At 47.3% G+C, this 27,724-nt stretch overlaps 1 protein-coding gene across 1 annotated transcript in view; it reads left to right on the forward strand.

Moving 5' to 3' along the window:
* Elavl1 (ELAV like RNA binding protein 1) overlaps positions 1 to 25,436 on the forward strand; it is a 39,408-nt gene extending 13,972 nt beyond the window's left edge. Inside the window, exons 3-6 of the mRNA XM_076850218.2 lie at positions 8,434 to 8,537; positions 14,835 to 14,988; positions 19,972 to 20,197; positions 23,904 to 25,436. Of these exons, the coding sequence (XP_076706333.1) occupies positions 8,434 to 8,537; positions 14,835 to 14,988; positions 19,972 to 20,197; positions 23,904 to 24,228 (809 nt within the window). The 3' untranslated portion in view covers positions 24,229 to 25,436. The remainder of the gene's footprint in view (positions 1 to 8,433; positions 8,538 to 14,834; positions 14,989 to 19,971; positions 20,198 to 23,903) is intronic.
* Positions 25,437 to 27,724: the final 2,288 nt, after the last annotated feature.

Consider the following 27,724-nt stretch of genomic DNA (forward strand, 5'->3'; position numbering starts at 1 on the left):
ATAGAACAACTAGGCTTGACGAACTGATTTTGGGAGCCAAAGAATCCAGTGGAAGTATGATATGAAAATTCAGAGATAAGTTTCATCTTCTTCTTAGGCAGTGGTCAGTGAGCTAGGGGTTGTAGAGGAGATTTGCATGGGCCCCCAGCTCTACTTCATCATCTTTAGAGTCCGCACACGGAGCTTTATCTAAAGCTCAGTGAGCCCTCATTTCTTCTTCTTCTTTTTTTTTTTTTTTTCTTTTTTTAACCCAGGGGCACTTAACCACTTGAGCCACGTCCCCAGCCCTTTTTATATTTTTATTCTTAGGCAGGGTCTTGCTAAGTTTTTAGTGCCTTGCTAAGTTGCTGAGGCTGGCCTCAGACTTTCGATCCTCCTGTGTCAGCCTCCCAAGCCTCTGGGATGACTGACAGGTGTGCACCACTGTACTTGCTGAGCCTCATTTCTCTCCTCTTGCTACCAGCATATGGTAACTTCTTCACTAGGTGATCCTGGGGCTATGGACTTAAATTTCACTGTCTGTCAGTCATTTTGTGACACCAGTTTGCTTTATACTGATCAGAACTACAGCTGCCCACCCCAGCAAGAAAGTCTTTTACACCCAGCCAGATAGTCATGTTGCTGAGTCCAATCCTGGCCTACTCAGTTTATTCTATGGGTGTCTCCAGCCTCCATAACCACCATTTCAATGTGTTTTTCCTCTGGCCTATAACCACGCTCACTCTCAGCTGATGACTACCTCCTACTTCGTAATGGAACCAATAGCTTGTCTGGGTCTCTGCAGGATCACCCCATCATTGTTCAAGAGTTCTTTCTAGACTTCCCAACTTCCTCTTTTTTTGGCAAAGGTGGGGTACTGGGGATTGAACCCAGAGGCACTCAACCACTGAGCCACATCCCCAGCCCTATTTTGTATTTTCTTTAGAGACAGGGTCTCACTGAGTTGCTTAGTACCTCACTGTTACTGAGGCTGGCTTTGAACTCTCAATCTTCCTGCCTCAGCCTCCCAAGCCACCGGGATTACAGGCAGGTGCCACCATGCCCAGCTCCAACTTCCTCTTGTTCAAGGGTTTTCTGTGTCAGCACTATTGACATTTAGGACTAGATAATTCTATCTGGAGCCAGACTGTGCATTGAAGGGTGTTGAGCAGCATCCTTAGCCTCCACCTGCTTGGAGTTGTAAAAACCCAATCATGTCCCTAGACACTGCTCTGTGTCCTGTTGGAGGCAGAATGGCCCCTAGGTGAGAACCATGGATCTGCCTGTTCTTCCATGCATAGACTGTCAAATTCTCCATCTCCACTCCATTTTGTTTTTCTTTTTTTCCCCATGACTTCCTTCTAGAAGCATCCCCTTACTCTGGCTTTTGTAAACCACCCACCCTGGCTATCTTTCTACCCTTGAAGCCATGCTCGCTTGCCTTCTCTCTTGCAGCTATTCCTTTTTACAGCCTTGAAGGTAGGCAGTCCCCAGGGTTAATTACTTCATAGCCCTCCTTTTCTTTCAAAGCTGGCACTTGGAGGAGCAGATTCATCCCCTTGGCTTCAGCATATCCCAAGTTTGCCACTTCTGTCTTGACCAGAAAGTGCTCCTGAACTCCATGTTCTTCATCACCACAGATTGATTGTATCCTAAACTGATCTTATCTTGCAAATTGGCCACTTGTGTCCAGTGTTCCTGTCTTGGTAGATGGCACCACTGTTCACCCACTGGTTGTGGTTGGAAATCAGGGTAGCCTCTGACCTGTGACCTAACACTCATCCTCCTGGATGTTTCTTCAGTCCACCCCTTTCCTGCATCTCTAGGGCACCATCCTACTTAGCACACCATTGCCTTTGCCTGCATATCATCACTGTGACCTCCTAACTAGTCCTGCGTCCTCCTTCCAGATCATCTCCTCACTGCAGCAAAGGGACATCTTCCCTAACCTGAGTGTGACCCTCTCAGCCTTCTCCTCAAAAACCCTTTGGGTCTTGAGTTGAATTTACTTGAGGAGGCCTTTCTTGGCCCTGCCTGGTCTGTGGCAGATGTTCTGCTTATGGGTTCCCATAGCAACCAGGAAGGTCTGCACCGAGAGGTTTCCACACTCACTGAGGTTACGACTTCCTCATCTAGTACATCAATAGTTCCAGGAGGCAGGAGCCTTATTAACTCTGCAGCCCTACACGAAGCCGCAGTGCTGAATGAGTGACTGAGTAAGTGAAGAGGGAAAGGAGCTAGGGATTGAGGAGAGTGCATGCTGGCAGACATCATTCGTTTACCATATTTTTGTTGAGGATCAGGGACAAAAGGGATATCCAGTGTTCTGGCCTCAATATTCAGAATGTTTCTGGCCAGCCAGGGGCAAGTCCCCTTGATGGAGTTGTGGTGTGTGTTGTGGCTGTCCCATTCATAAACGCTAGCCTCAGGGAGCCTCTGGCATCCAGCTTTGCTGCTCGGTACTTTCCTGCCCTGCTCTTGGCTCTGGTGTCTAGTCTCTCTGCAGTGACTCTTTATGCCCCACATGGAGTGGAAGTCCACCCCTCAACCTCATGGACCCAGTCTCAAGCCCTCTTGACTTCTGTCTTTTAGTCATGTACCTCTAATTGGATGAAGCCCACCCATGGCTCTCAAGACCCCTAGATGCTCCTTCTTCCCATCCTCTGTTCCCTCACCACTCTCTCAGGCTGCATTGAAGCCGTCATTTGCCAGTAATGCACACTTTTGGGCTCTCTGTACTTCCCAAACACTGTTCCCTCTGCAGGAATGCCCTCCCACACTTGGCCTGCCTGCGCACTTTTATTCCTTGATATGTTTTTGTTTATTTTATATATATACATATATATTTTAAGTTGTAATGAAGACACAATACCTTTATTTTTATTTATTTATTTTTATGTGGTGCTGAGGATTGAACCCAGTGCCTCTCACATGCTAGTCAAGAGCTCTACCACTGGGCCATAACCCCAGCCCATGTCTTTGTTTCTTACAGAAAAAATTTAAGCATGAGATAAAAAGGAAGGAATGTTTAAGTTACCCATAATCCTTCCACTGTTACCTTTTGGGTTCATGTCCTTCCAGACTTTGTTAAGTAATTGTCATAAATAACCCTGCACTTTTATAGAAGTGAGCTGGCACCCCCACAAGATATACAGTAAACTTTGCATCTGAACATTTCCTGTCACTGAGCATTGCACTATCCCATCACCACAGTGGGTACAGAGTAATCTGTTTTCCATTTTTTCATATTTATAATTATGCCCCTCCAAGATAAATATCCTGGCATATATCTTTGCTCGCGGGTTATTTCCATAGAAAGCCTTCGTGGAAGTGAAACAGTGGACGGGAGATTGTTCCTTCTAAGAACTCTTGGTCCCTGTTGCCAACTTGCCCTCTCTTCTACTCAACCCTGCTGTCCCCAGAGCCCAGCAGGATTTCTCCTCTTTGCTAGCCTCTGAAGTAACAGATGACATTCGATCGTGGCACTGATTCAAATTTTTGGTGAAGTACATCGTTTTCATCTATTTACTGGCTATTGGTATTTCTGCTTTTGTAACATACTCTTCTTATTCTTTGCCCATTTTCTTTCTTTTGGGGCCCTTACCTGTTTCTTACTTTTATTACCTAATTAATTCACTCTTTTCACCACCCCAAGATCCAGTTTCTGTCTCTCAGTGAAGTATTTCCTGGAGCCCCCAGACCTTTAAAAGAATGAGCTCATAGCACCTCCCTTCTCACACTGCAGAGGAGGCCTCACCTCTCTTAGCTACGCACCACAGATCAAGCCAAGGCTCCCAGTTCCAAGAAGCATCAAGGGAATAAAGTATTATGTCTGGCAACATAAGACAAAAGGCCAAAAATTGTCTCTTCAGTCTTAACCCTTATCTAAAGTCAGAGAAAAATATGTTTGGAATGCAAGAACACTGGTCCAGGTTTGCCTAGGGAGGCCTGACAGGGCCATACAAATGATGCTCCATGGAGAAGCAGCCTCTTTGTCTCCAGAGTAGTGTCTCTCCACATGCTGTGTACAGTGACCCCTACATCATCTGTGGACTTGGAAAAGTGTAAATCTGAGGCTCCACCTAGATATACCAAATCACCACTGACATCTGAGTTTTAACTTCTTGAGATTAATGCTAATGATGGACAAGTCAGAGAACCAAAGCCCAAAACCTTACCTGAAGCCAGAATTGTGTTTCTGCAATTCTGGGAAGTGAGAGTCGGGAGAGCACAGGCTTGTGACATCTTCAGATCCTAGATGTAAGATTTATTCAGTCCTACCTGTAAGATTTGTTGTCCTACCCTCCTTGTCCCCTCCTCTTTCCTTCCCTCATCTCCCTGCTTCATCTTCTCCACCGAATCGCTCATCTCAGGGGCCCTGGTTATCCCCAGCTGTGACTTAGGCAGGCCTCACCACCAAGCTTTATCTTGGGGGGCTCTGCTCATTAATTTCCTAGCTAGGCATAGGACCTGACACCATAATAGGTGCTCAGTTGCTATGTCAGCTCATTGAAGAGGATGGAGAAGAAGCAGGCCAAGGAAGCTGTATCGCATCTTACGACTAAACACTCAGGGTTGCTTCAGGTTAACTGGGCTGCACGAAATAATCACACAGAGACAGAGAAATACCTTTTTCTTTGGGTCCTGTGACAGTTCTCCGACCTTAGAGGTCTGTGGAAAGAGAGAAAGCCCCTGGGATTCTTTCTTCTTATATAGGGAACACACAAGGGGAGGTTCCATGGAACATTCTATCCCAAAAAGAGCAAAGGGGTTGGACTACAAAGGAACAGGTGAGTGTAGCTCAACCCCTCTGGGTGCTGCCTACTCCTAGGGCCACACCTTGTTTCCCGAGTGAGGGAAGAGCCCGAGTCAGGAGTCATGGCACTACTTAGCCAGACTATAGTGATCTTTCAGATCCTCGTGGTGCATCAGGATTTAAAGATGCTTGCATTTGGAGGTGCCCCACAAAGCTGTGACCATCTGAGGGTGAGTGATTTCCTTGGTGACATTGGCAGGCTTGGCAAGCATAGTCAGGAGGTTCATATGACTGAGGAGCCCAAGGAGGGACAGTCAGGAGAAGAAACCTGGTGGTATTTTCATGCCTTAGAAGAGGTGGCATCCAAAGAGGTGAGTAGTACCCAGTGCTGCCAAGAGTTCAGGAAGACCCATGGGCTGGCACCCCAGAGGCAGCAGTGACCCACCCTGGGGGACCAGCTAGGAGGGGGGCCACCAAGTAGGTGGGAAGTGAGGAAGCAGGAATGGGGTAGGCAGGGATGAACTGTCTGATTTTCCCTAGAATCCCATAGGCTACCTAAGGAACTGGCAGCAAAGGAGATAGGTGGTCCAGGGTCATGGGTGGATCAGAAAGACAAGAAGGCCCCAAAGCAGTGGTGCCTACCAGAGTGAAGCTGAGATGCTCTGGGGTTTGTGGACAGATAGGACAAGCTCTCTAGCCTGGGCACAGTGGGACCAGCAGAGAAGGGTTAGGAGCAGGTGCTTGGGAATAAAAATCCAGTCTGGGGTTTTGGCTCAGTGGTAGAACATTTGTATAGCATATGTGAGGCCCTGCGTTCGATCCTAAGCACCACTTAAAATATGAATTAGCTAATTAATTAATTAAAGATATTATGTTCATGTATAACTAAATATATATATATATATATATAAAAATCCAGCCTGGCTAGAGTGATAGTTGGTAGTCTTTGCCACAGACAGTCTGCTCTCAGACTCTAGTCTGAACTGCTTGTGCTCAATGGTCCCTGGCTGCTGCAGTATCTCCTTACTGTGACAGGACTGTGGAACTGAATCCCTCAGATCCATGAAGTTTTTCTTAGAAATGTGGGTGTAGAGGATCAGATTTTGTTCTCTACTCCCTCCCTCCCTTCTTTTATTTCTCTCCCTTCCTCTTTTCCACAAGTGTTTCAGAAGAGGTGTTCTTTTCTTTAAAAAGGAAAATGGCCTGCACAGAATTGCAGATAATGCATGTAGCTGGCACACTGTGAAGGAGGAGAAGAAGGAGCATAACTCACAGGGTTACTTCCTAAGTGTCAGATGCACATTAAGACTTACTTCCAGAGGATAATATGGTAGGGGCTGGGGGAGAACTTGACAGTGGAGATACCTGACAAGCCCACTGCCCCAACTAGGTGATTAAGTTCAGCATCAACAGCGATGTCATGTTGATGGCCTGTGTCTTTGGCCCAAGATAGGACATGATGAGAAGGGCACTTCACCCCGTAACTTCTTCCCCCAAGTCCATCATCCAGTCTAACTATGAGAAAAAACACCAGATAGGTCCAAAGTAGGGGTATACAAAATACTGACCAGCCCTATTGCAAGCTATCATGGTCATCAAAACTAGGGTCTGTCTGAGAAACCATCACAGCCCAGAGAGTCAGAGGAGATGCAAAGACCAGATGTAGTATGGGATCCTGGGTGGAGTCCTAGGAAGGGAAAAAACCTTAAAGGAGAATTTAAAGACAACCAGATGTGGACTTTAGTTAATAACATACCTGTAGTGGTTTCATATATTAAATATAACAAACGTACTATTGCTAAAATGAGATGTTACTAATAGGGGAGAGTAAGTGGAGGGGATGGGGCTTTGAGAACTCTGCATGTGTTACCTTTATAATTTTTCTGTGACTCTTAAAAATATCTTAAAAAATTAAACTGTATTTGAAAAAGAAAGTAGCAAAACTGGATTAGGCTAGGTGCAGTGGCAAACACCTTTAATTCCAGCAACTCGGGAGACTGAGGCAGGAAGATCACAAGAGGACAGCCTCAGCAACTTGGCAAAATGCTGTCTCAAAAAAAGCTGGGGGTGCTGGGGATGTGGCTCAAGCGGTAGCGCGCTCACCCGTGGGACCCGGGTTTGATCCTCAGCACCACATACAAACAAAGATGTTGTGTCCGCCAAAAACTAAAAAATAAATACTAAAAATTCTCTCTCTCTCTCTCAAAAAAAAAAAAAAAGAGCTGGGGATGCATCTCAGTGGTAAAGCGCTGCTGGGTTCAATCCCCAGAACCCCTGTCCCCTGATTTAAATAAATAAATACATAAAAACTGGGTTAGGTTCTCTGCTGGGTTTGTGGTCTTGTTATCAGCAAGGAAGGAGGCCTGGAGATGAGCACCATCCACATTCTCCCAGCTCATGCAGGCACTTGTGGTACAGTCAGCACCCATTTCATTGCTTCATTCTGCTCTGCTGACTGGAGACACAGAAGTCTCGTGACAAAGGCATGGAGCCACACAGAGGTAGAGATCCTCAGATTCTCACAGTGGGTGAGTGCTAGGTTTGTGGTCTTGTTATCAGTGAGAGAGGTCTGGGTTCTGTTTGCAGCCAGCTTAGCAGCTGAGAGGATCTCTGCTCTACATGGCTCAGGCCTTTCACAGGGGGCTGCTTTGTCTCTGGAACAGAACGAAGCGTGTGCTAACTGGCATCACAGGTCTTGGCATGAGCTGGGTGGGAGGATGTGGATTGTGCTCATCTCTGGGCCTCTCATTTCTCCTTCAGTGAAAGGGTTTGACTAGACATGCTCTGAGGCTCCTTTCTAACACCCCTGCAGCTCGTCTCTCTGGGCTTTCTTCCTGCCATTCCATGTCTTTCTTTAGTGTCCTGCTTGTCATGTGTATTTCACAAAGAGAGGCTGGGATCACCCTGCCTGTCACCCTAATTTTCTTCAAATAACTCGGGTTTTTACATCCTTATGACTCCCCTAAACTTGAGCCAATGGTGGTGGTACAGTGGACCAATAGTGGCACACACTTTTAATCCCAGCAAGTCAGGAGGCTGAGACAGGAAGATTAGAAGTTTGAGCCGGCCTTGGCAATATTGGGGCTCTAAGTAACTTAGCAAAACCCTGTTGTGCTGGTGGAAGAAGTCCTAGAAATTAGCTGGGCCTGGGGATTCTCTCAGTTCTAGCTTCTTCTTGGGTGTTCCCTTTTCTGTCTTGCTCCTCCCACTAGGTCCAGTTGGCCTTATGTTTGGTTAGGTAAATGGAACAGGCACTAGGTGGTGCCAGAGTTCAGCAAGGCTTTCCATTTTGGGGGATGAGGTGGCAGTGAATCAATGGGGACACAGACCATCATCCTTAAGGTTCTGCCCCCTAGTCTGTCCCTCTGGTTCTTCTTGTCCTCGCCCACCCAGGTCATCCCAGCCAGCATCCATGGAACTGTCGTCAGCATTCTACAGAAACAGTTAGTAGCGTGCTATTACTGTTTAAATAACTTGTTTAAAATTATAAATGTTATTTATGTTCATTGCAAAAATGTACAGGTTTGCCACCATCTGTAATCCAGTCCCCTAGATGCCACTGTTCTTAACATTTTGGTGTGTCACCTGGGTCTTCTCTTTTCTGATTTTGCCCTTGACCCCAGTTGAAAAGTCCCATTGGCTGTTCTTATGACTGTCACCTGCCTGCTGGTTTATTGGTGTCCTCTTATTCTCCACAGGACACAGCTTGGGCTATGGTTTTGTGAACTACGTGACTGCCAAGGATGCAGAAAGAGCGATCAACACGCTGAATGGCTTGAGGCTTCAGTCAAAAACCATTAAGGTAAAGAGATTTGTTCACACTTCATCTGTTTCTGCACTGGCTAAGTCCTAGTTGGCCTCTCTCTCACTATCTCGGGGACTGTTAGCATGACTACTCCTCCAAGGCCTGATGCTTTCAGGGAATCTGGGGGTTCCGTCAGATGTGCACTCAGTGGTGACCGTCCCAGACTTTATATAGGTGGCTTGTGGCCTCCCTGAGCTCCACCAATAAAGTGTCCCATGAAGATAAATGTACAGGGTTGGGGATATAGCTCAGTTGGTAGAGTGCTTGCCTTGCATGCACAAGGCCCTGGGTTAGATCCCCAGCACCAAAAATAAAAAGAGAGAAATGTACACCGGGTCAGTCCTCTAGCCCAGGGTGTCTCCAGGGGATGCTGGCTCACAAGCGGTTTCCTCCATAGATCTCCCACCTGTGTCTTAGGCTTACCTGGGCATCTTTTCATCCCCATGTGGCTCTCACCCTGCAAGTGTGTGGCCCACTCTGCCCTCCTGCTATGGGCTTCTGGCTTGTGGGGGCAGCAGCACAGTCCCACCCTGCCCAGCACTCCCTCCCTACTTCATCACATCCCATCAAAACCATTCTCTGGCCAGTTTGTTTAACATTCATTGAATCCTTGTTTATTGAGCACCCACTGTCCAAGCAGTGACCAAAACAGATTCAGTGTCCTTGTAGAACCTGAGGCCAGGGGTATAAGTGCTGCAGATAGTAAACCAGAAATAGAAAAGCCACATGTAACAGTGGCAGGTATTATGGTAAGGCTTTGTTTGTGGTGGCAGGTGATGAGGGAGCCAGTTGTGTAGCGGCCCTCCTCGGATAGTCAGTACTTTCTAGTCACATAGGCCAGATTCCTTTCCCTTCCTCTCCTGAACCTGCTGAACCCTGGCCATTCCCTCCATTTGGATGGTAATTCTCTCAGCCTGGAACCCTACCTCCTCTTCAACCCTGAGTGTCTGCCTTTTGGCTTCTCTGACCATGCCCCTTCCCTGTGACCTGGCTTCCTGCAGCAGCTGGCCATCTGCAGGGCTACTGCATGTCAGGGTGAGTTTTCACAAGGTGCCCCCTGGCTCACTGACCTCTTGTTCTTAAGATACACGCCTGTGGAATCATCTCTCTTGATCTGAAGCCATTGAGAACGAGATTGACCTTTTCATCCCACTCCTTAATAAGGTGTTTTCTTCAGTTCACGTCGGTTATCAAGAGGGTCCCTCTTAAGACTTTCATTGTGGCATGCTTCCTTGGCTAATCTAATCACCAGAACTACCTGGAAGTTATAAAATACAGGTACCCAGGGCTGCTATCAGTTTCCCCAATCAGTCTGTGGGGTGGCCCTGGGAACCTTTGTGCTAGTCTACCAGGGAAGCACACTGACCTGGCTGGAGCATGCCCTTTCAGGCTGGTGGGTGGCCTTCTGTTCCTGCTCTTTAACTGTTCCACCATCTTGGTTAACTCAGTGACCAAACCTTCCTAGAGCTGCTCACTCACAACAGGCCCTGTGCCATGTGGGCGAGAAGTATGCTGTGAGATCCCCAGGCCAAGAGTGTAGCTCTTGTATTCTTGTACCCTGCACAGGCTCCCAAAGGCCCTTTCCAAAGCAGAAGCTGATGAAGGCAGCCATGTGTCCTGTGTTTGCCCCTGAGCAGAGGCTTTGGTTTTTCAAACCCAGCCCTGGGTTGTTTATCCTTGACCTAAGGTTTCCCACCTCTTAGTAAACGTCTCCCACATTGGGGAAGTGCCTTCACTCTCGTTTCTGACGCATTAGGTCAAAGTGGAGAGCAGACCATTTTGGAGTTCTGCTTCCTCAAATGCGAAAACTCACCTGCCATGTGTGAATCTGATCCTGTTACCTCTTTGGAATTGTTGGCAGAAGTGGCCCTTTCTGAAGGCTGAAACCAGGAACTCACAGAACTCCAGGAGAGCAGGCCTGGGCAGGTCTGCTTCTCCCTGCAACCCTGGCCAAGTACCCATGAAAGCCCACTCCACCATTGGTAGCCCTGCCTTTGGCCAGTGGAATCTGGTTTCCAGTAACTTCCCATCACTATCTAGTTCTTTAGAATCCAGTCCCTTGTGAACATGACAGCCCTTGGTCATTGTTTCTCTTTCTGTCACTCCTGAGACTGTACAGGCCTGGATCTTTTAGCAGTTCTCCTGATGTTCTTTGTCTTGAGAGTGTATTCCTTTATTCAGAGTAAACCTTTCCTGAAGCATGGCCATTGCTTGGTGCTGGGCAGGTACTTGGAGATCAAGAGACTTCAAATGACCTGCCCTGGCCTGCCTTTGATTGCCCCTGGGTTAAGGACAACTTGTCTATACAGTATGATTAAAGCCATCATGGAGTTGTGAACTTGTTCTCCTGCAGATTATTCAGTATTAATCTGATACTAACTGTGTCCTGCACTTTTGCCACCAAGTTAGCATAGGCCCTGCAACTCAAGAGCATGGTCCCCAACGAGACTGTGCTCACTTACATGCCACATATCCTTCTGGGTTCCCCAGGCTGCCTGCAGTTCTGATCCACAGGCTCAAATTTGGGGATTCGGGTTCCATAATTCACTAGAATGACTCTCAGAACTCACATTTCTGATTATTTTTGATTCAGATCACACAATTCAGGCATACCAAATGGAGAAATACACAGGATTGGTCGGGGTGGGGGGCGGGTCCCAAACACAGTGCTTCAGAGTCCTTGCTCTGTGGAATTAGGGCATCACCCTCCCTTCACTGTCATGTGTTGACCATCTGGGAGTCCCACTGAGCTTCAGTATATAGGATTTTTATTGGGGTCTCCTGTAGGCATGACTAAGTTGCTGGCCACATAAGTGAACTCCATCTCTAGTCCTCCTCCTCTACATCCCTGCCCTGTGGATGAACTGCTGTCATGGTTCAAAGCTTCAACCCTCTAACCATGTGCTTGGTTTCTCTGGTGACCAGCCCCATCTTGAGCCAAATCTTAGCATAAACCCTGACCAGCTGTGATCCAAGGTCTCCTGAATAACAAGGGACTTCCAAGGGTTTTAGAAACTCCCTACCAGGAACACAGGCCAAAGACCAAATTTTTTACTATACAGTAAATATGACATGGGTCCCTACCCACTACCAGGTCCTATGGCTTCTATGGCCCATGGCCTGTTCTTAGAGAGTGCTGAGGTACACACTGTTGTCAACGCTGAAACATCAACTTTGTCAGGGCTTAAAACTATGTACTGTACGGCCAGGGTTATGGCTCAGTGGTAGAGAGCTTGCCTAACATGCATGGGGCACTGGGTTCAATCCCCAGCACCACATTAAAAAAATAAACAAATAAAATAAAGGTTTTGTGTCCATCTGCAACTAAAAAAGTTAAATAAGTAAATAAAGACGTACTGTGACTTTGGGCACTAAACACCAGTGTCTGGCGGCTTCCCCAGCACAGTATCAGGCAGCTGGACCTTCAGAGCCAGGGATGCCTCTTACAGTCAAAGCAAAGGCAGCTGCACTGAAGGAGACCTTGCATCAGGAGCTAGAGCAGTGTAACGTCTGTTCCCCATGGAGTGGAGCACCAGGGGAAATGTAGATAGGTAGCATCCTCAACACCACTAGCAATTGTCATTTTCCCATTTGGCAGGTGATTACTAAATGTCTGCATTTCATCTGAATCTATTCTGGGTGCTGGGGATGCATCAGTGATTGCCTATGTTTTGCCCTGTGGAATCAGTTAATTAAAATACACAGTGCGATAAATACAGTGGCGCTAACTAAATAGGGATGAGAGGGGGCTGGGTCATGAGTGGGTGCAGGGATTCATGGAAATCATATGGTCAGGGGAATGTATGAACTTGCTAGGGCAGCTGTAACAGACCAGGCAGCTCCCAGCTCTGGAGGCTGCAGTTCAAGGTCAACGTGTCAGCAGAACTAGTTCCTTACAAAGGCATTAGAGAAGGATCTGTCTGTGCACCAGCGTCTGGTGGTCACTGACAGTCCTTGGCATTCCTTGGCTGAAGCATCTCCTCACTCTGCCTTCATTGTCACCTGACATTCTATTCTCCCGGTGTGTGCCTATGCCTGAATTTTCTGTTTGTATAAGGACACCAGGGCACACCCTCCTTTTATGTGACCTCATCTTAACTATGTATATCTGCAAGTATCTTATCTCCAAATCAGTTCACATTCTGAGACCCTGAATATGAATTGGGATATGAATTGGGATTGGGGCATGGGGACACAAAATTCATCCCCTTACAAAAGATTTCCTGAGAACAGGACAGGAAGGGACCAAATTGAGGTAATAAGTGTTACCAGGAGCTTCATACAGAGGGTTCCTGGCCAAGGAGCCTTGGAGCAGCACCCAGGGAGCCCACAGGGTCCATGCACACCTATTGGGTACCAGGTGCTCTGGTATGTCCTTGATTCTAATTTGACTCTGAACTTGGAGAGAAGAGGAAAGTAGTTATCACAGTCCTTGAAGACATGTGATGTCCTAGAAGTGGCATGGAAGTTTTTTCCAACATTTGTCTCCAAAAGGGCTTTCTCCTTGGGGCTTTGTCTAAGCATGGTAATAAATAGTTCGTCACTGCCTGAGTTGTGCTTCACTGATGCCAAACCAAAGGATTACAGTTTGGGAATGCCTGTTCCCCCTGCAAGTCCATTATAAGCTAAGGAATGGTCCCAAGTATAGCCCAGGCTAGAGTCTGCAGAGGCTAGTGCCCAGCACGGGGAGGTCTAGACAGCTCCTTGCCAGTCTATCCTGATCTTGGGAAAGCACAGAATAGCTGGAATTCCTGGGGGTGAGGAAGGCTGCCTTTCTTCTTCAGCCATCCTGTCAAGGTATAGTGCCTTTCACTAAGACTTTTAGTAAAGTTGGAGGTAACTGGTTGGGGATGCAGTCCTCTGGCAATAGCATGAGTAGCGTGTTCTTTAGGACTGACTTGACAGTCGACCTAGACACTTGCAGCCTCTGTGGAGAGGGACACTGGGGAGGCTGTGGGCCAAGGTGAGACAGTACTGTGTGTGCAACAACCCCCAACCTAAAAAATGGAATGGCCAGGTATGTACTGTAGGACCTCAGAAGAGCAAAGGCTGAACCAAGGTATCCTGGGCCTGGGAGCAGACAGGAAAGCTGACAAGGAATGTCCAGCATATGCAGCTCTGCCCACTCAAGGACCTCCAGCTGCCTGAGGGAACCCAGTGCCCCTTAGTATCCTTCTCTATTGTCATCTGAGAGCTCGTCTGTTCCCTGTGGTGTGGTCTCAGTGGTTCTGTGTCCCTTGGAATGTTTTTTCTCCTGTACAGATCCAAGCCTTACCCCTTCTAGAGCACATGCTCCCTGCTCCCTCCTCATTCCCCAGCCTTCTGACTTGATTGAGTGTCCTGTCCTGCCAACTGCTCCTTCTCATCAGGTGTGGCCTAGTTCCCATTCCATGCTGTTGCAGGGAGTACATTCGAAGCACAGAGCACAAGGGTAGTGTGTTTCTTTTCTAGGATGTGGGGTCCACAGAGCCATCAGCCTTGGCCAGGGAAAGCACTGAACACCTTCTCCAGCTGTCCCCTGCCCTCCCCCCCCAAGCACAGGATTTTTTTTTTTTTTTCTTTGAGAGAGAGAGAATTTTTTAATATTTATTTCTTAGTTTTCGGTGGACACAACATCTTTGTTTTATATGTGTTGCTGAGGATCGAACCTGGGGCCGCACGCATGCCAGGCGAGCACGCTACTGCTTGAGCCACCTCCCCAGCCCTCAAGCACAGGAATTTAATACTGAATGCTTAAGTGCTGGACTCAGGTTCCCCCAAAACTTATGGGTCCCCTCTGGGATTCAGTAACAAGCTTGATTATTGGCAGGGGGTAATACATTTGTTTGAAGGGACTCCCAGTTCTCGTGCCTGCCACCCCACAGGCTCCTTTCAGGCAGAGACCAGGTCCTGTCCTCAGCACTGGTTCACTGTGTAGCACATTGAAGTGAGCATAAGGCCCTGGTGGGAGAATAGGTGACCAGGTTCGGATTACAGCCCTGCCATCCAATAGGAGGCCCTCATTCTCTCAATTTTGTGAAATATGAATAATGTTCACCTTATTGGGGTTGGAGAGGCCCAAGTGAGAAAACACTGCAGGTTGTCTCAGCTCACTGCCTGGCCCATGGTAAGCTGCCAGCACATGCCACTGTGGGTAGTAAGTGTTTATAATGAGAAAGTGTCCTGTGCGCTGTTTCTTAACCCTAGATTTTATCAAGCACAGATAAGCTTGGAACCTGCACACAGATGCCCCTATCCTCAATGCCTTGACTATGTATCTGCCCTAATCCCAGGAAGTCGGTTTTTGTTTTTAAGGTGTCATATGCTCGCCCAAGCTCAGAGGTCATCAAAGATGCCAACTTGTACATCAGCGGGCTCCCAAGGACCATGACCCAGAAGGATGTGGAGGACATGTTCTCTCGGTTCGGGCGAATCATCAACTCCCGGGTCCTTGTGGATCAGACCACAGGTACGGCAGGCAGTCTGGGACAGATGACAAGGGCTTTCCTCCAGGTCGGGGCCAGATTTTCTAGGGAAGATACAGTACTGTTTGGTTTTTAGATGTCGTTAGTTATTCTCCTAACAAGGGCAGAATTGAAACGACAAGACAGTCACTTTGGTTTGAGGCTTTTAATAAGATGGCATTAAAAGGAGCCTCCAGCATTAGGCCAGTGTTCTATGGTGTAAACACCAAGAACTCCCGGCACCTTTTCTTAGGCACCCAAAGTCGGGCCTGTGAATGGGGTAGAAAGGCTTCTGCTCCACTGTCCACTGCATGTCCTAATGCAGGCAGATGGTGTGCAGCTGTCTCTTATGGTCCCAAGTGTCCATTTTTCATTACCCTGAGGTAACATAGTTGGCTGATTCAGATGCCCTTCCTCAGGCTCCCTGATTGGGTTACCCCACTCCAAGGAATACATATGAAGCGCAGAGTGCAAGGGCAGTGAGTTCCTCACTGGCAATCCTGACCACCTGGTGGTCCTTGCTAGGCCATCTCATCGCAGGTCTTGGGCCTCTGAGCTGTATGTGAAGCCATCAGGCACAGATAAGCTTAGAACCTGCACACAGATGCCCATGGCTGTTCCAGCCTGACTGTTCACCTGACTGCCAGCCCCACTGCTTTAAAGACGGACACCAGGATGTTCTCTGCCAGGCCCTGTGTGTGGTCCCATCTGTAGGACAAGGGCTCAGGCCACTTCTGCTTTAGAATTTCTCCACTGTCTTCCCAGCAGGAATGGGGATTTGCTGACAGACCTCAAAGGAAGATTCTCTGCTCACAGGGCTCAGCAAAGCCTACTGAGTCATCCATGGTTGGGTTTTACATTCTTCTTGAAAACTGTGCCCACCACCCTTGGCTGTGGTGTTCTGGCACAGTGGGTGGGTGGGATACAGAAATCCCAGCTCTGAGGCAACCTCCCTTTTGAGAGACCAGCAGTGCCCCTCTGGCCCTTGCTCTTCTGAGGCGTGCCTGTGACAGTCAGTGATGGATGCTCACACACTCAGCCACATCCTTCTGAGCTTTTTGCTGTGGACTGGTCGCCTCTCCTGTCCAGAGGTGGCAGTTCTGCCTGGTGAGCTGCTGGGCTGTAATCTTGGGCTGGGGCTGTCAAAACTGAGGCTTGCTTTGGATTTTCTGTAGTGGGGCTTCCAGGTGCAGGGCACTGGTATGTCATGGGGGCTCTGGGTGCAATCTGAAGTCTGGCGTAGACACTCTGTGCTGGAGTAATTTGAGGTCCCTCACATGCCCCCTTCATTCTGCCCTTGCCTTGGAGTAAGTGGGGACAGCTGTTTACTTGGTGGGATCCCTTCCTTGTTACAAAAGACTTTCCTGAGGTCCCTGAAGTCCCCTTTACTTAACATTCAAGTGTCAGTTAACATGATTTAGTTAGCTGGCCAGTGTGCACAGGGTTAGTCCCATCCCACCCCACCCCACATCATAGCATCTAAGTAGGATGACCAGTTAGCACACAGGATACTCTGTTGTGGCCTGTCGTTGTCTAGCCATGGTTCAGTACTGCTTCTTTTAATGAAGCAAATTCTCTCAAGTAAAACACTTTACCACTGGGAATATACTCCCAACGACCTGGCTTTCCCAGAGGGTCCCCTCAACATCTTGAGCACACACGTACCCAGCATGCCAGAAGTGGTCACTGCAGATAGCTTCCTCATCTGTACATCTTCCTCCTCTGCAAGGAAGTATCTCTCAGGGTATCCATAGCACCTTAGTATTGTCCCCCATAGTTGGCCATGGTCCTCAAGGTGGCACACAAAGACCCTTGCTCTCCCCCTTGGGCTTTTTTTGTCAGTCTCAGCCAGTTCTGCAAAGGGAACTGATGCTTCCACCCACACTTCTGCCAAGCAACAAAGTATCCCAGGAATCTCCCTCTTCATAGCCTTTTGCCTAGGGCTATGAACCTCAGGGAGGCTGCTGCTCAGAGCTATCTGCATTGGGGACAGAGCCTGCTCTTGCGGGTTCTTGTAAGGCTCAAGGGGGAAGGGAGAGGAGGTGTAGCAGGTGGGTTTGTGTTGAGCTTACCTTCAGATGACATGCTTTCAAAGAAAGAAACTGGGACATTCTCTTAAGCATCTTCACATTCTAATTGGGCACAGTGACCCACACCTGTAGTCCCAGTGGCTCAGGAGGCTGAAGCAGGAGGATCTCAAGTTCAAGGCAACTTAGCAAGGCCTTAAGCAACTTAGTGAGATCCTGTCTCAAAATAAAAAGGGCTGGGATATGGCTCAGTGGTTAAGTGCCTCTGGTTCAATGTCTTATACCAAAAGAAAAAAAGAATCTTCACATCCTGAGCCAATAGAAATTAATTTTTATTTTTTCTTTGCTTCTTTATCTAAAATTAATTGTGAACTTTAGTAGTTCACTCATCTAAGATTGTGCCATTTCTTGGTCTCTACTCTTAATCCTAAAAACACAAGAAAAAATAAAAATGCAGAGCCATCTTCAAAATCTGCCCTTGCTGTGTGCAGTGATACATGCCTATAACCCCCAGCTGCTTGGAAGGCTGCAGCAGGACCATTGTCATTTGAGGCCAGCATGGGCAGTTTAGCCACACCCTGTCTCAAAGAAAGGGCTGGGGGTATAGCTCAGTGGTCAAGCACTCTGGGTTCAACCCCCAGGGCTGGGGGAAAAAAAGTGTACCTTCATCAAATAATTTAATGAATTTCTGTCTTCCTATATGAAATACTATTCTCTTTTTCAGGTTTTCTTTGTTTGATCTGGGCAGTTTTCATTCGAAAGCCATTGTACAAAACCTGAGGGCAAGCCGGGTGTGGTGGTGCATGCCTGTAATCCCAGCCGCTCGGGAGGCTGAGGCAGGAGGATTGCGAGTTCAAAGCCAGCCTTAGCAACATCGAGGCGCAAAGCAACTCAGTGAGACCCTGTCTCTAAAATAGGGCTGGGGATGTGGCTCAGTGGTTGAGTGCCCCTGAGTTCAATCCCCAGTACCAAAAATAAATAGATTAGATTAGATTAGATTAGATAGATAGATAGATAGATAGATACCTGAAGGCAGCTCTGTTTAAGAACTAGCCAGCTACAGCTTTCAATCATATTTGCCTAAAGTTAGATTTATGTTTAGGTTTCCAGAACTGAATAAGCTGTCATTCATGCTGCATAAGGGTAAATAAAAACAGTGCTTGCCAAGTGTGTTGTTTTCAGGGATTCCTTCTAACCTGAAGTTTGAAAATGAGCTCAGGACCTAGAAGTTTTCTGGCATGCGGGCATATTGCCAGGTCTGACCTTACTAAGACAGTGAGTACCTCTGGGTAGGTGGATTTTTTGTGCAGGTTTAAACAGTTATGGTGCCAAGCCAGGCACAGCTTTAAGACAACACTGCAGAGGAGTGATGGCCCAGAATCAGGGGGAGAGTTCCATTTAGAGAGTTGAGGTGTAGGCTCTAGGACTTAGCTTGGGGTGTCCATGGTACCTCATAGTTGTAAAGAAAGAGTCCTTGGCCTGTGAGTCCCTGTCAATGTCCTTACATGGGGTGCTCAGTTTCGCAATTGTGAGGGCAATCAGGCCTTCCTGGGTCCCACAAGACGGGTGCCAAAAAGTAGGGAGCAAACTTGGGGTGGTTTGGTGGTATGCCTGTTCAGCAGAACACCTAAGACTCCAGGCTGTCCTGCTTTGGTCATTCTCATTCACTGTGTGCTAAAAGGAAGAAACCCCATCTTAACCTTTGGTGGTCTTAAGAATAAGGGTGCTTAGCTAAGTTGGGGGCAGCCCCTCCCACTGGACCATGCCCATGATTTCAATCCAGAGATGTCACTTAGGTCCTGTAGCCGTCACTTCCCACACTGTGGTCTTCCCCTTGACCTCATCATTCTTCTCCCCAGAAGGAGCCGATGGACTGCTGGCTGCTCCTTTCAGTGTATCCAGCCTCAATCCATTCCTCAAATTCTTTAAGGGATGGGGTATACTTGTTTTCTCCTTCCCAGGACCGTGGAGTATGGATGGGCAGTGGGGTAAAGGATGCCTAAGCTCTCTCCACCCAGTTGGCTCGGCATCTCAAACCCCATCCAGGCTGACCAGATAGATGCTACTTTCAGCAGGCCTCAGGTCTCAGGCTCTTTGGCTGAGGGACTGAGTTCCAGCCTGGGGCCTTCCTTCAGGTAGCTGTACACCCTTCCCACTCAGGAATGGGACCAGAGGGAGCTTCAGCAGTGACTGATCCACCCAGTGAGTGGGTGGGCTCTGCTCTGTTGTACATGCATGAGCAGTATTCTGGCAAGAGGACAAGTGGCCTCATCTGTTTCTTAGGACAGATGGGAGTCATTGGAGAACCTATAGTCTCAAAGAGGAGTTTGCAAGGGGTAAGATGATAGGGAAGAAAGAGTTGGGGAGAAAGTTGGTTCCACCCCATGCCTTCCTGGGGTGAAGGAGAAGGTGTGCAGACTGAACCAGGCACCAATCAACTGATGGGGCCTTCAGGGCAAGTTGGGAAGAAACATACCCACACATACCTTCTGCTCCTTGCTCACAGCACACCCATGGGACAGAGACCCAGAGCCAGGGAGGAGTTCTCATACCTGGTCCCTGCTGCCACACCTGGCTACCCACCCTTCTTCACATGTCTTTGAACCCACATTGGTGAGCAGGTGGCAGCTCAGTAGTGACAGTGGATGTCATCTCTCTCCTGATGTTGCTTTCTTTTAAAAAGTAGGTCCGGGTGTCTGGGATATCTGTCACCAAAATATCTTTTGGCACTGAGACTATGGAATCCTTACTTCAATTTGGAAGTCTGAAACCTTTTGTTGGTCATTGTTTGTTTTCTTTAATCCATTTATTTGCTTTTCTGTTTAGGTTTAATTTTTGTTTATTTCATTAACCAGACATCCAGTTTAAACCACAGTAGACTGACTTGACTTTTGCTTTTCAGTTTTAAAAGTCCTTGCGTTTTTTTCCCCCTAACTCCATTTTTGTTGGTTTGTTAAAAAGGTTTGTCCAGAGGGGTTGCTTTTATCCGGTTTGACAAACGGTCGGAAGCAGAAGAGGCAATTACCAGTTTCAATGGTCATAAACCCCCAGGTTCCTCCGAGCCCATCACAGTGAAGTTTGCAGCCAATCCCAACCAGAACAAAAACGTGGCGCTCCTCTCGCAGCTGTACCACTCGCCTGCGAGGCGGTTCGGAGGCCCCGTGCATCACCAGGCGCAGAGGTTCAGGTGGGTCTGGAGGTTGGCGCTCTGGCTTTCTATTCTGGGCCAGCCACACTCTTTCAAGCTGCACATAGCCCTGCTGGGTGGGTGACCATACAAGCTGGGTTATGCTGGAATGCTAGCTGATCTTAGTAGACAGTTGCACCTCAGGATCATTTTCCAGCTCTGCCCCTATCTTCATCAAAAATGTGTCTATATAGCTGGGTATGGTGGCACACACCTATAATCCCAGCTGCTTAGAAGGCTGAGGCAGAAGGATCACAGGTTCAAAGCCAGCCTGGACAGCTTAGTGAGACCCTATCTCAAAATGAAAAAGGCTGGAGTCTAGCTCCAGAGTCTAGCCTCTGGGTTAAATCACTACCACTGCCCCCTACCAAAAGCAGTATCTGTACAAAATCCATTAAGCCATTTACAATCGCCCGTGGTATCCATAAGGAATTGGTTCTAGGGCAAATACCAAAATCCAAGATGCTTACTATATAAATGGTGTACATCTTCCTATATACTTTAAATCATCTTCAGATGACTTGTGATGCTTGATATGATATAAAGGTATTTAAATAGTTGTTATCTGTACTGTATTGTTTAGGGAACCTAGAACAAGAGAAAAGTCTATGTGATCAGTACAGATCAATTCTTACTTGATCTGACATTTTCAGTCTACAGTTGGTTGCATCTGTGAATACAGAGGGCTGACCATACTTCCTTTGGGGTGTTGTCTTTTGTTGGAATTGAAAGGATGGCTCCAGCCCTGGGGAGGACAAGTGGCTAGTGTTCCAGTGCAGTTTCTAGTAACACGTGAGTGGAGCCATGAGCTTAAAAAGATCCTTCCCTGTCTGTGTGAGAAAAAAATGCCCCTGGAGGTGTTTTTAGATGAGAGCTGTTCTTGGTTCAGAGATAGTTTTGGGTCTTGTTTTGTTTTGCTGTGCTGGGGATAGAACCCAGGGCCTTGAGCTTACTGGGCTATACCACTGAGCCACACCTCCAACCCCATCCAGAGTTTTAAAACAGGTTTCAGGTGTTCACTCAGTGGCCCTAAGACAAAATTTCCAACATTTTAGAGAGCCCAATTTAAAGCTGCCACTTTGTTTTAATTATTTATTTATTGTCAGAAAGTCAAGAAGTGGCATAGGGCTTCTCTTGGGAGTGGTAGTTTTTCTTGGTGATTTTACAGATTTCTTACTATTATGGCAGGCAGTCAGGTTAAGTAGACTCTGCTCATTTGCACACATGCCACCTTGTGAGGTGTCATTTTGACAGAGGAGTTATAGCATTCCCAGCCTAGCTCCATCTGAAACTGGTCTGTCTCAGCCTCCTGGCTCACAGATAGGACTGGGAAAGCATCTTTGGACAGAAGCTAGGTTTTAAAATCCGACTTTGCCAATCCAATAGCATAAGCAGCGATGCTCCTAAAAATGTGGAATGTGTGGCCAGTAGTGTGCAGGAGTTCTGCAGCATCTGGAGGACTAGAGGAGGCTGGAGGAGGAGAAGGGGACTTGGGTCACAGAAGAATTGGAAAAGAGAGGAAACCAGGAGACAGCGTCACGGGTCTAGCAGGAAAGTGATGGAATAGCCAGAGAGACATGATGGCTAGAGACAGGAAGAAGGAGCACACGAGAGTCAGGAGAGGAGAAAGAGCGCCACCACCAGAAGGACGACTGAGGAAAGGGAGGAAGAGAAACCCAGAACAGCAGGGAACTGGAGTTAGGCCCTGGAGCATCCCGAAAAGCCCCAAGATCAAGTAAGGATCAGTTTCCCTCCTGTTCCCTTAGAGACAAGATTGAGGCGGAAAGGCATTCATGCCTGTTAGGGTCAAAGAAACCAGTTCCCATCAGCAGGAGAAAGACAGCCAACAAAGATAATGAGAGTTATTTGAATTAAAGATGGTAAAGTAGAACCTCAGATTATTTTCAGTGTATAGTGGTCCCTCAGTGTTCGTGGGGAGTTGGTTCCAGGGCAACCCTTAGATGCGGAAATCTTAGATGCTCAATTTCCTTATATAAAACGAGGACTTGCGGGGCCAGGGTTGAGGCTCAGTGGTATAGCGCTTGCAACTAAAAACATTTTTTTTAAAAATGAGTATTTGTGTAGAATCTGTATACATCCTCTTGTACTTCACATCATCTCTAGATGATTTAGAACACCTGATAGGATGTAAATGCTACATAAATAGTTGTACAGTATGGTTAGGGAATGATGTGTAGGAAGGTCTGGACAAGTGCAGGACAGATGCCATTGTTTCCATCTACCTGTCTTCTTCACTGGGACGTTGGTTGGACCCCAGTTGGAAAACCCATGGATAGGGAGGGCTGTTAATAATAATTGTGTGAAAATGCAGGGGACATGAGTGACTCAGGACTGTAAAGTTGGCACCTCTTTCCAGTTCTCATTGAAAACCTGCTTGGCTTAGTGTCCCACAGATACCTGGGTGCCTTTTCCAACCTTGTGTCAGTCACACTGTAGTGTCACTGGTCGCAGACAGCCTCAGGACCACCAGAGGGCCATCAGGGACATTTATCTAATTCAGACATCCTGGTGTGGGCTGTTTAACTTATTTTCTTTCTTCGCTATATTGAAAATAACCCTTGGGCTTGTGAGCTACATCTCAGGGGCCAGTCTCTTTTCTTTTATGTCTGTCAGAAGAGTGACTGTTACCTAGTAGCTCCTGAAGCATTCTGCCCATCCCCCAGTGGGACCTGCAGGGAGCAGGCTTGAGCTGCAGGGGCCCATGCTGGAAGCCCAGTGTTATTTTGGAGCAGGCCAGACTTTTCCAGTTGTACTGTCTGCTTCACAGCTGCAGTACTGTATTGGCCCTAAGTTTGTCACTTTTCAAATTTTAGATGAGAGGGCAGCACAGCTACACTGACAGTTTTATTATTTATCTTAATTCTTACTACAACATCCATGGTTTTCAAGATTGTTGTTTATGTAAATAAAAGTGTTGCTGTGGAAGGGGTTCCATGTATTGGTCAAGTAGGTGACCTGTGGTTTCTGGGGTTACCTACTTGACCCTTGAGTTCACAGCCTTCAATTGTTCAGCCCTGGGTTTGGGGGATGAATGGAGCCAGCCTGGAGTTGTGTGTGGAAGTTCTTATGTCCTACAAGTGGCCCCTCACAGGGTTGTGCTATAACCAGAGACCTCTGGGCCATGACCCTTGGGAGAGCAGTGTCATGATGAGGGGTGTGTACAAAGATGGAAAATGAAAACTCCTCAGCCTCACGTGTACACATATGCAGGTAACATGAAGACATCCCCCAGAGGGATGGGCAAAGTTAAGCATCTATAGGGGGCTTTCGCTTTCATAGGAGGATGTGGAAGAGGTGCCCATCATTTAAAATTCAGGAATAGCTAAACAGGCCCCCCCCCACATACACACCTGGGAAGGAGTGGAAGGCACTGTCGCTAGATGTCACTGACGGGGCTATGCAGTTGAGGCCCTGCAGAGTAGAGATCCCACTCTTCCACTGCTGTACTGAATTCCTCTTGGTTTGATTTTTTTTTTAAGAAAAATCATTTTTGACACACACACAGTACCTACCCCATCCTTGAGCAGCTCAAGCTTGGGGGAACCCAGCTGCATAGAACAGGAAGGGGCCCAGTGCTCGAGAGTGCCTGAGCTGTCTGTCCCCATCCTAGCCGCCCCCACCCTCCTGCGTTCCCGTGCTGGCCTGCATTGACCTTGACCTGAACGTTGTGCTCTCTGTTTGCTAGGTTCTCCCCTATGGGTGTAGATCACATGAGTGGGCTTTCTGGTGTCAATGTCCCAGGAAACGCTTCTTCAGGCTGGTGCATCTTCATCTACAACCTTGGGCAAGACGCTGATGAGGGGATCCTCTGGCAGATGTTTGGCCCCTTTGGTGCAGTCACCAATGTGAAAGTGATTCGCGATTTCAACACCAACAAGTGCAAAGGGTTTGGTTTTGTGACCATGACAAACTATGAAGAAGCTGCAATGGCCATAGCAAGTCTGAATGGCTACCGCCTGGGGGACAAAATCTTACAGGTTTCCTTCAAAACCAACAAGTCCCACAAATAACTCGCTCATGCTTTTTTTGTACGGAATAGATAATTAAGAGTGAAGAAGTTGAAACTTTTTTGTTAGTGTACAACTCATTTTGCGCCAATTTTCACCAAGTGTTTGTCTTAGTCTAAATGAGAAGTGAAAAGGTTTTTATACTCTGGGATGCAACCGACATGTTCAAATGTTTGAAATCCCACAATGTTAGACCAATTTTAAGTTTCTTAAGTTATTTCCTTTAAAATATATATTAAACAGAAACCTAAGTAGACTGCGTTGACTAACCAGTCCCTCTGGATGGTGGTGAAACTGAAGCATGCTTTACTTCTAAGACTGTCTAACACTCGTTTCATTTGATGTCTCCACAAACTGGATTAAAAAACATGATCTTTTAGTTTTAGTTTTTAATCTAAAGATGTTAGACAGATGCCGAGTGTGCGTTTTCTCAACCGCTTCAACATTTTAAGCAATGTATGCTTTGGTTGACAGGAAATGGCTTTCCCAAATGGGTCCCTCTGCCACCTCCTGCTCACTCAGTCTTGGGCTCTGCCAAGTGGTCCTGGGAGTGGCAGCGGGCCAGTCCGACGTGGGCCACCACCAGGGAGGGGAGGGTCCCACACGTCAGGCCAGGCTGGGCCCTCCAGAAAAGGACACAAAGGTGTTTCATAAGCCCAGGCACCAATGGGAATGGACCAAAGAGTTTCAGGGAAACTCCAGTATATTCCAGAGTCAGACCTGAGCTCCAGGCACGCCTGAAAATGTGTCGCTGCTCTGACATCCCGAATTTCTGTCCACACATTGCATGCACAGTGCCCCACACATCAGATACTATTGTTCACAATGATTTCTCCAGTTTCCAAGAGCATTTAACATAGCTTGACTACATATGATAGCTCTATTTTTTAATAACACATAAACATTTGAGCATTGTATTTCTCGCATCCCTCCTTGTGAGTGCTAGATTTTTTTTCTATCTTAGTCAAATTTTGTTTTGGAATTTTGCTTTCGTATGGACACTCAGCAGAAAAGTACTTACTTCTTGCCAGTTATCTATTAACAAAAACCTTTGATTTGTAGTTTTAAAGATTAACCCTCAAAATTCTCTTCATAACTGCCTTGACATTTTGGGTTGTTCTGTTCTGTTAATTTTCTTTTGCTTTTTTGTGTTTTTTGTTTGTTTTTACTTTTGCATTTAAGACCATTAAATTTGATTTTGTTTTGCTCGAGTTTTGTTTTGTTTTTTGTTTTACCTTTTCTTTCTTTTTGGCTAGGGAAGGCACAGACAGCCCAGCATTCAGGGAGGAGTCATAAGACCTTAAGAAACAAACACTTGCCTCAAAGAAAAAGAATTTCTGGATCCAAGACTCAGGAACGAGTAGCCCACTGATTGGTGGTTCTTAATCCGGAAGCTAGTAGGAAGGGTTGAGGGAAGGCCCGTGGAGTAAACAGGGCCCGATCCCCGAAGCTCCTCAGGAATGTGATCTGATTTTATATAAGTAACTAATGTGTGGAGAGAATCAAAACCAGGATAACCCAGTATCAACAACTTTTAACCTTGACATGAGTCTGAAGCATGTAATGACAGGCTGTTTTTTAGTTCTTCAGTGTCATGGAATGACAGCATTATTTATCTATTTATTTATTTAGCTAGCTAGCTACTTATTTATTTTCTTATTTATTTAAGTGGAAAGCTGAGTGACAGGCATAGCCATCTCCAGAGCAGTCAGCATTTCCAGAAGCCCTTGGACTATTTGAGGCTGCCTGTCCCCCACCCTCTTTCCTTGATCCCTCACAGAGGGGCTGTGTGCATTCTCCTCACAAATCCAAGAGGTTGCTCTGCACCAGGCATTGTCTCATAAAAGTGGGTCAGTACAGTGCGTGACCCCCTCTCCTCCCCAGATACTTCCCTCCTTGCTCCAAGCCAGCCCTTGGGCCTCCTCCTGGAACCCAGAACCAAGGCCCATTTGCCCAGATTCCACACAAAGAGGGTCCCTGCTCTGCTGCCCCAGAGCACTCCTCCCCATGGGACCAGAATGTTTTCCTGGAAAAATGGGCCTTTCAGGTTCCTCAGGCCAACATCCCGTGAGGGAAGGTGGGATTCCTGATCCCAGAACCTCGCCTGCAGACCCCTCACTCCCGCACATTCCTGCCAACCTTAACTAGTGTCCCACCCCTGGAGAGAATTCTGTCTTAAGCTTAAACTGTGAAGAGCGTGGTGAGCTAGCAGCTAGCGCCTCCACCGCTTTCCTTCCTGCCCTCGCCCTCCTGCTTGGACCATAGCAAACATTCTGATGCTGGGACACGTGAGAGGGAATCACCTGGAGCACATGAGCCTTTGGGAATCACCTGGAATTTCTCAGTAGGGTGAAATCCTCATTTCTTCACTGTTTGAACAGGCTTCTAGATTTAACAAAACAAAACAAAAAAAAACCCAAGGCATTTCTCTGGGAGTTTTAACGTGCCAGTGTGTGGAAGGAGTCAGCTTTTGAAATGGCACTTCTGAAAAGCAACTTTCACTCCCACCGAGGTACTAGATGCTGGCCCTGGGCTCTGAGAATTCTTTGAGTCTTATCTAGGCCCATTTTCAAAGGGAAAATCCCTCTTTGTAAAAGTCACAACCCGGGAGCTGGGCTACTGTAGCTCAGTGGTAGAGCTCTCTCCTGGCATATGTGAGGCCCCAAGTTCCATCCCCAGCCCCCCTGCCATAAAAGAAAAAGTTCCAACACAAAACAAACCATTTATTAAAATCTTTACAAAGATTCATCATATTTACATGGAGCAAAAGTGAGTGCTCTTCTGTGGGAGAAATTTGGGAATTTTGATGAAAAAAATAAGATAATGTTAGTTTATCAAAAATTTGGTTTAATAAATACCAAAGAGGCTTTGATTGAATTCACTTTTGACCTAGTAACTTCTCATGGTAGTTCTTATACCCTCAACAGCTCCAATTTTGTGAACCTGATTCTGGTTGGATTATTTGTGTCTCCCCGCGTGGCTCTGCCTGGTCTGTCTTTCCATTGTAACGTGCCAAGCAGTGGCTTTCTGTGCTGGCTGTGCCTCTAGTTGAAGTACTGTGACTGATTCCCTCCTGGGGTACTTATTCCTTCTCCACAGCCACCATCTCATGTGACTTTCTGAAAGCTGGGCTTCCTTGGGGCCTGATATGGACTGTGCCAAGTGGGTTCTGCCTCCTCCTGGCAGGTGAGCCTACCCCTTGCCAAGGGCAGCTGCCTTAACCTTTGAGAGTCTGCACTTGGCATTAGTTCAGGAAACCCTGTATATCCAGGGACTGAACCGTGCTGCTGTAGGGAGCCAAGGCCTATGCCGCGGAGCTGGCAGTCAGGGGGTCCCTGCTGGGTCACACAAGCAGATGAACCCCAAGAAGGTTAGTGGCAGTTGGTTACCTGCCCTGAATTGCCTGCAGACGAGAGCCACTAAAGACATGACCTACCCCATGACTTTGAAAATCAGAGTTGACATCTCTTGGATATTCTGATTCTCATTAGATTCAGCC

This window comes from Callospermophilus lateralis, chromosome 1 (genome assembly GCF_048772815.1).
Source record: "Callospermophilus lateralis isolate mCalLat2 chromosome 1, mCalLat2.hap1, whole genome shotgun sequence".
Lineage (NCBI taxonomy): Eukaryota > Metazoa > Chordata > Mammalia > Rodentia > Sciuridae > Callospermophilus > Callospermophilus lateralis.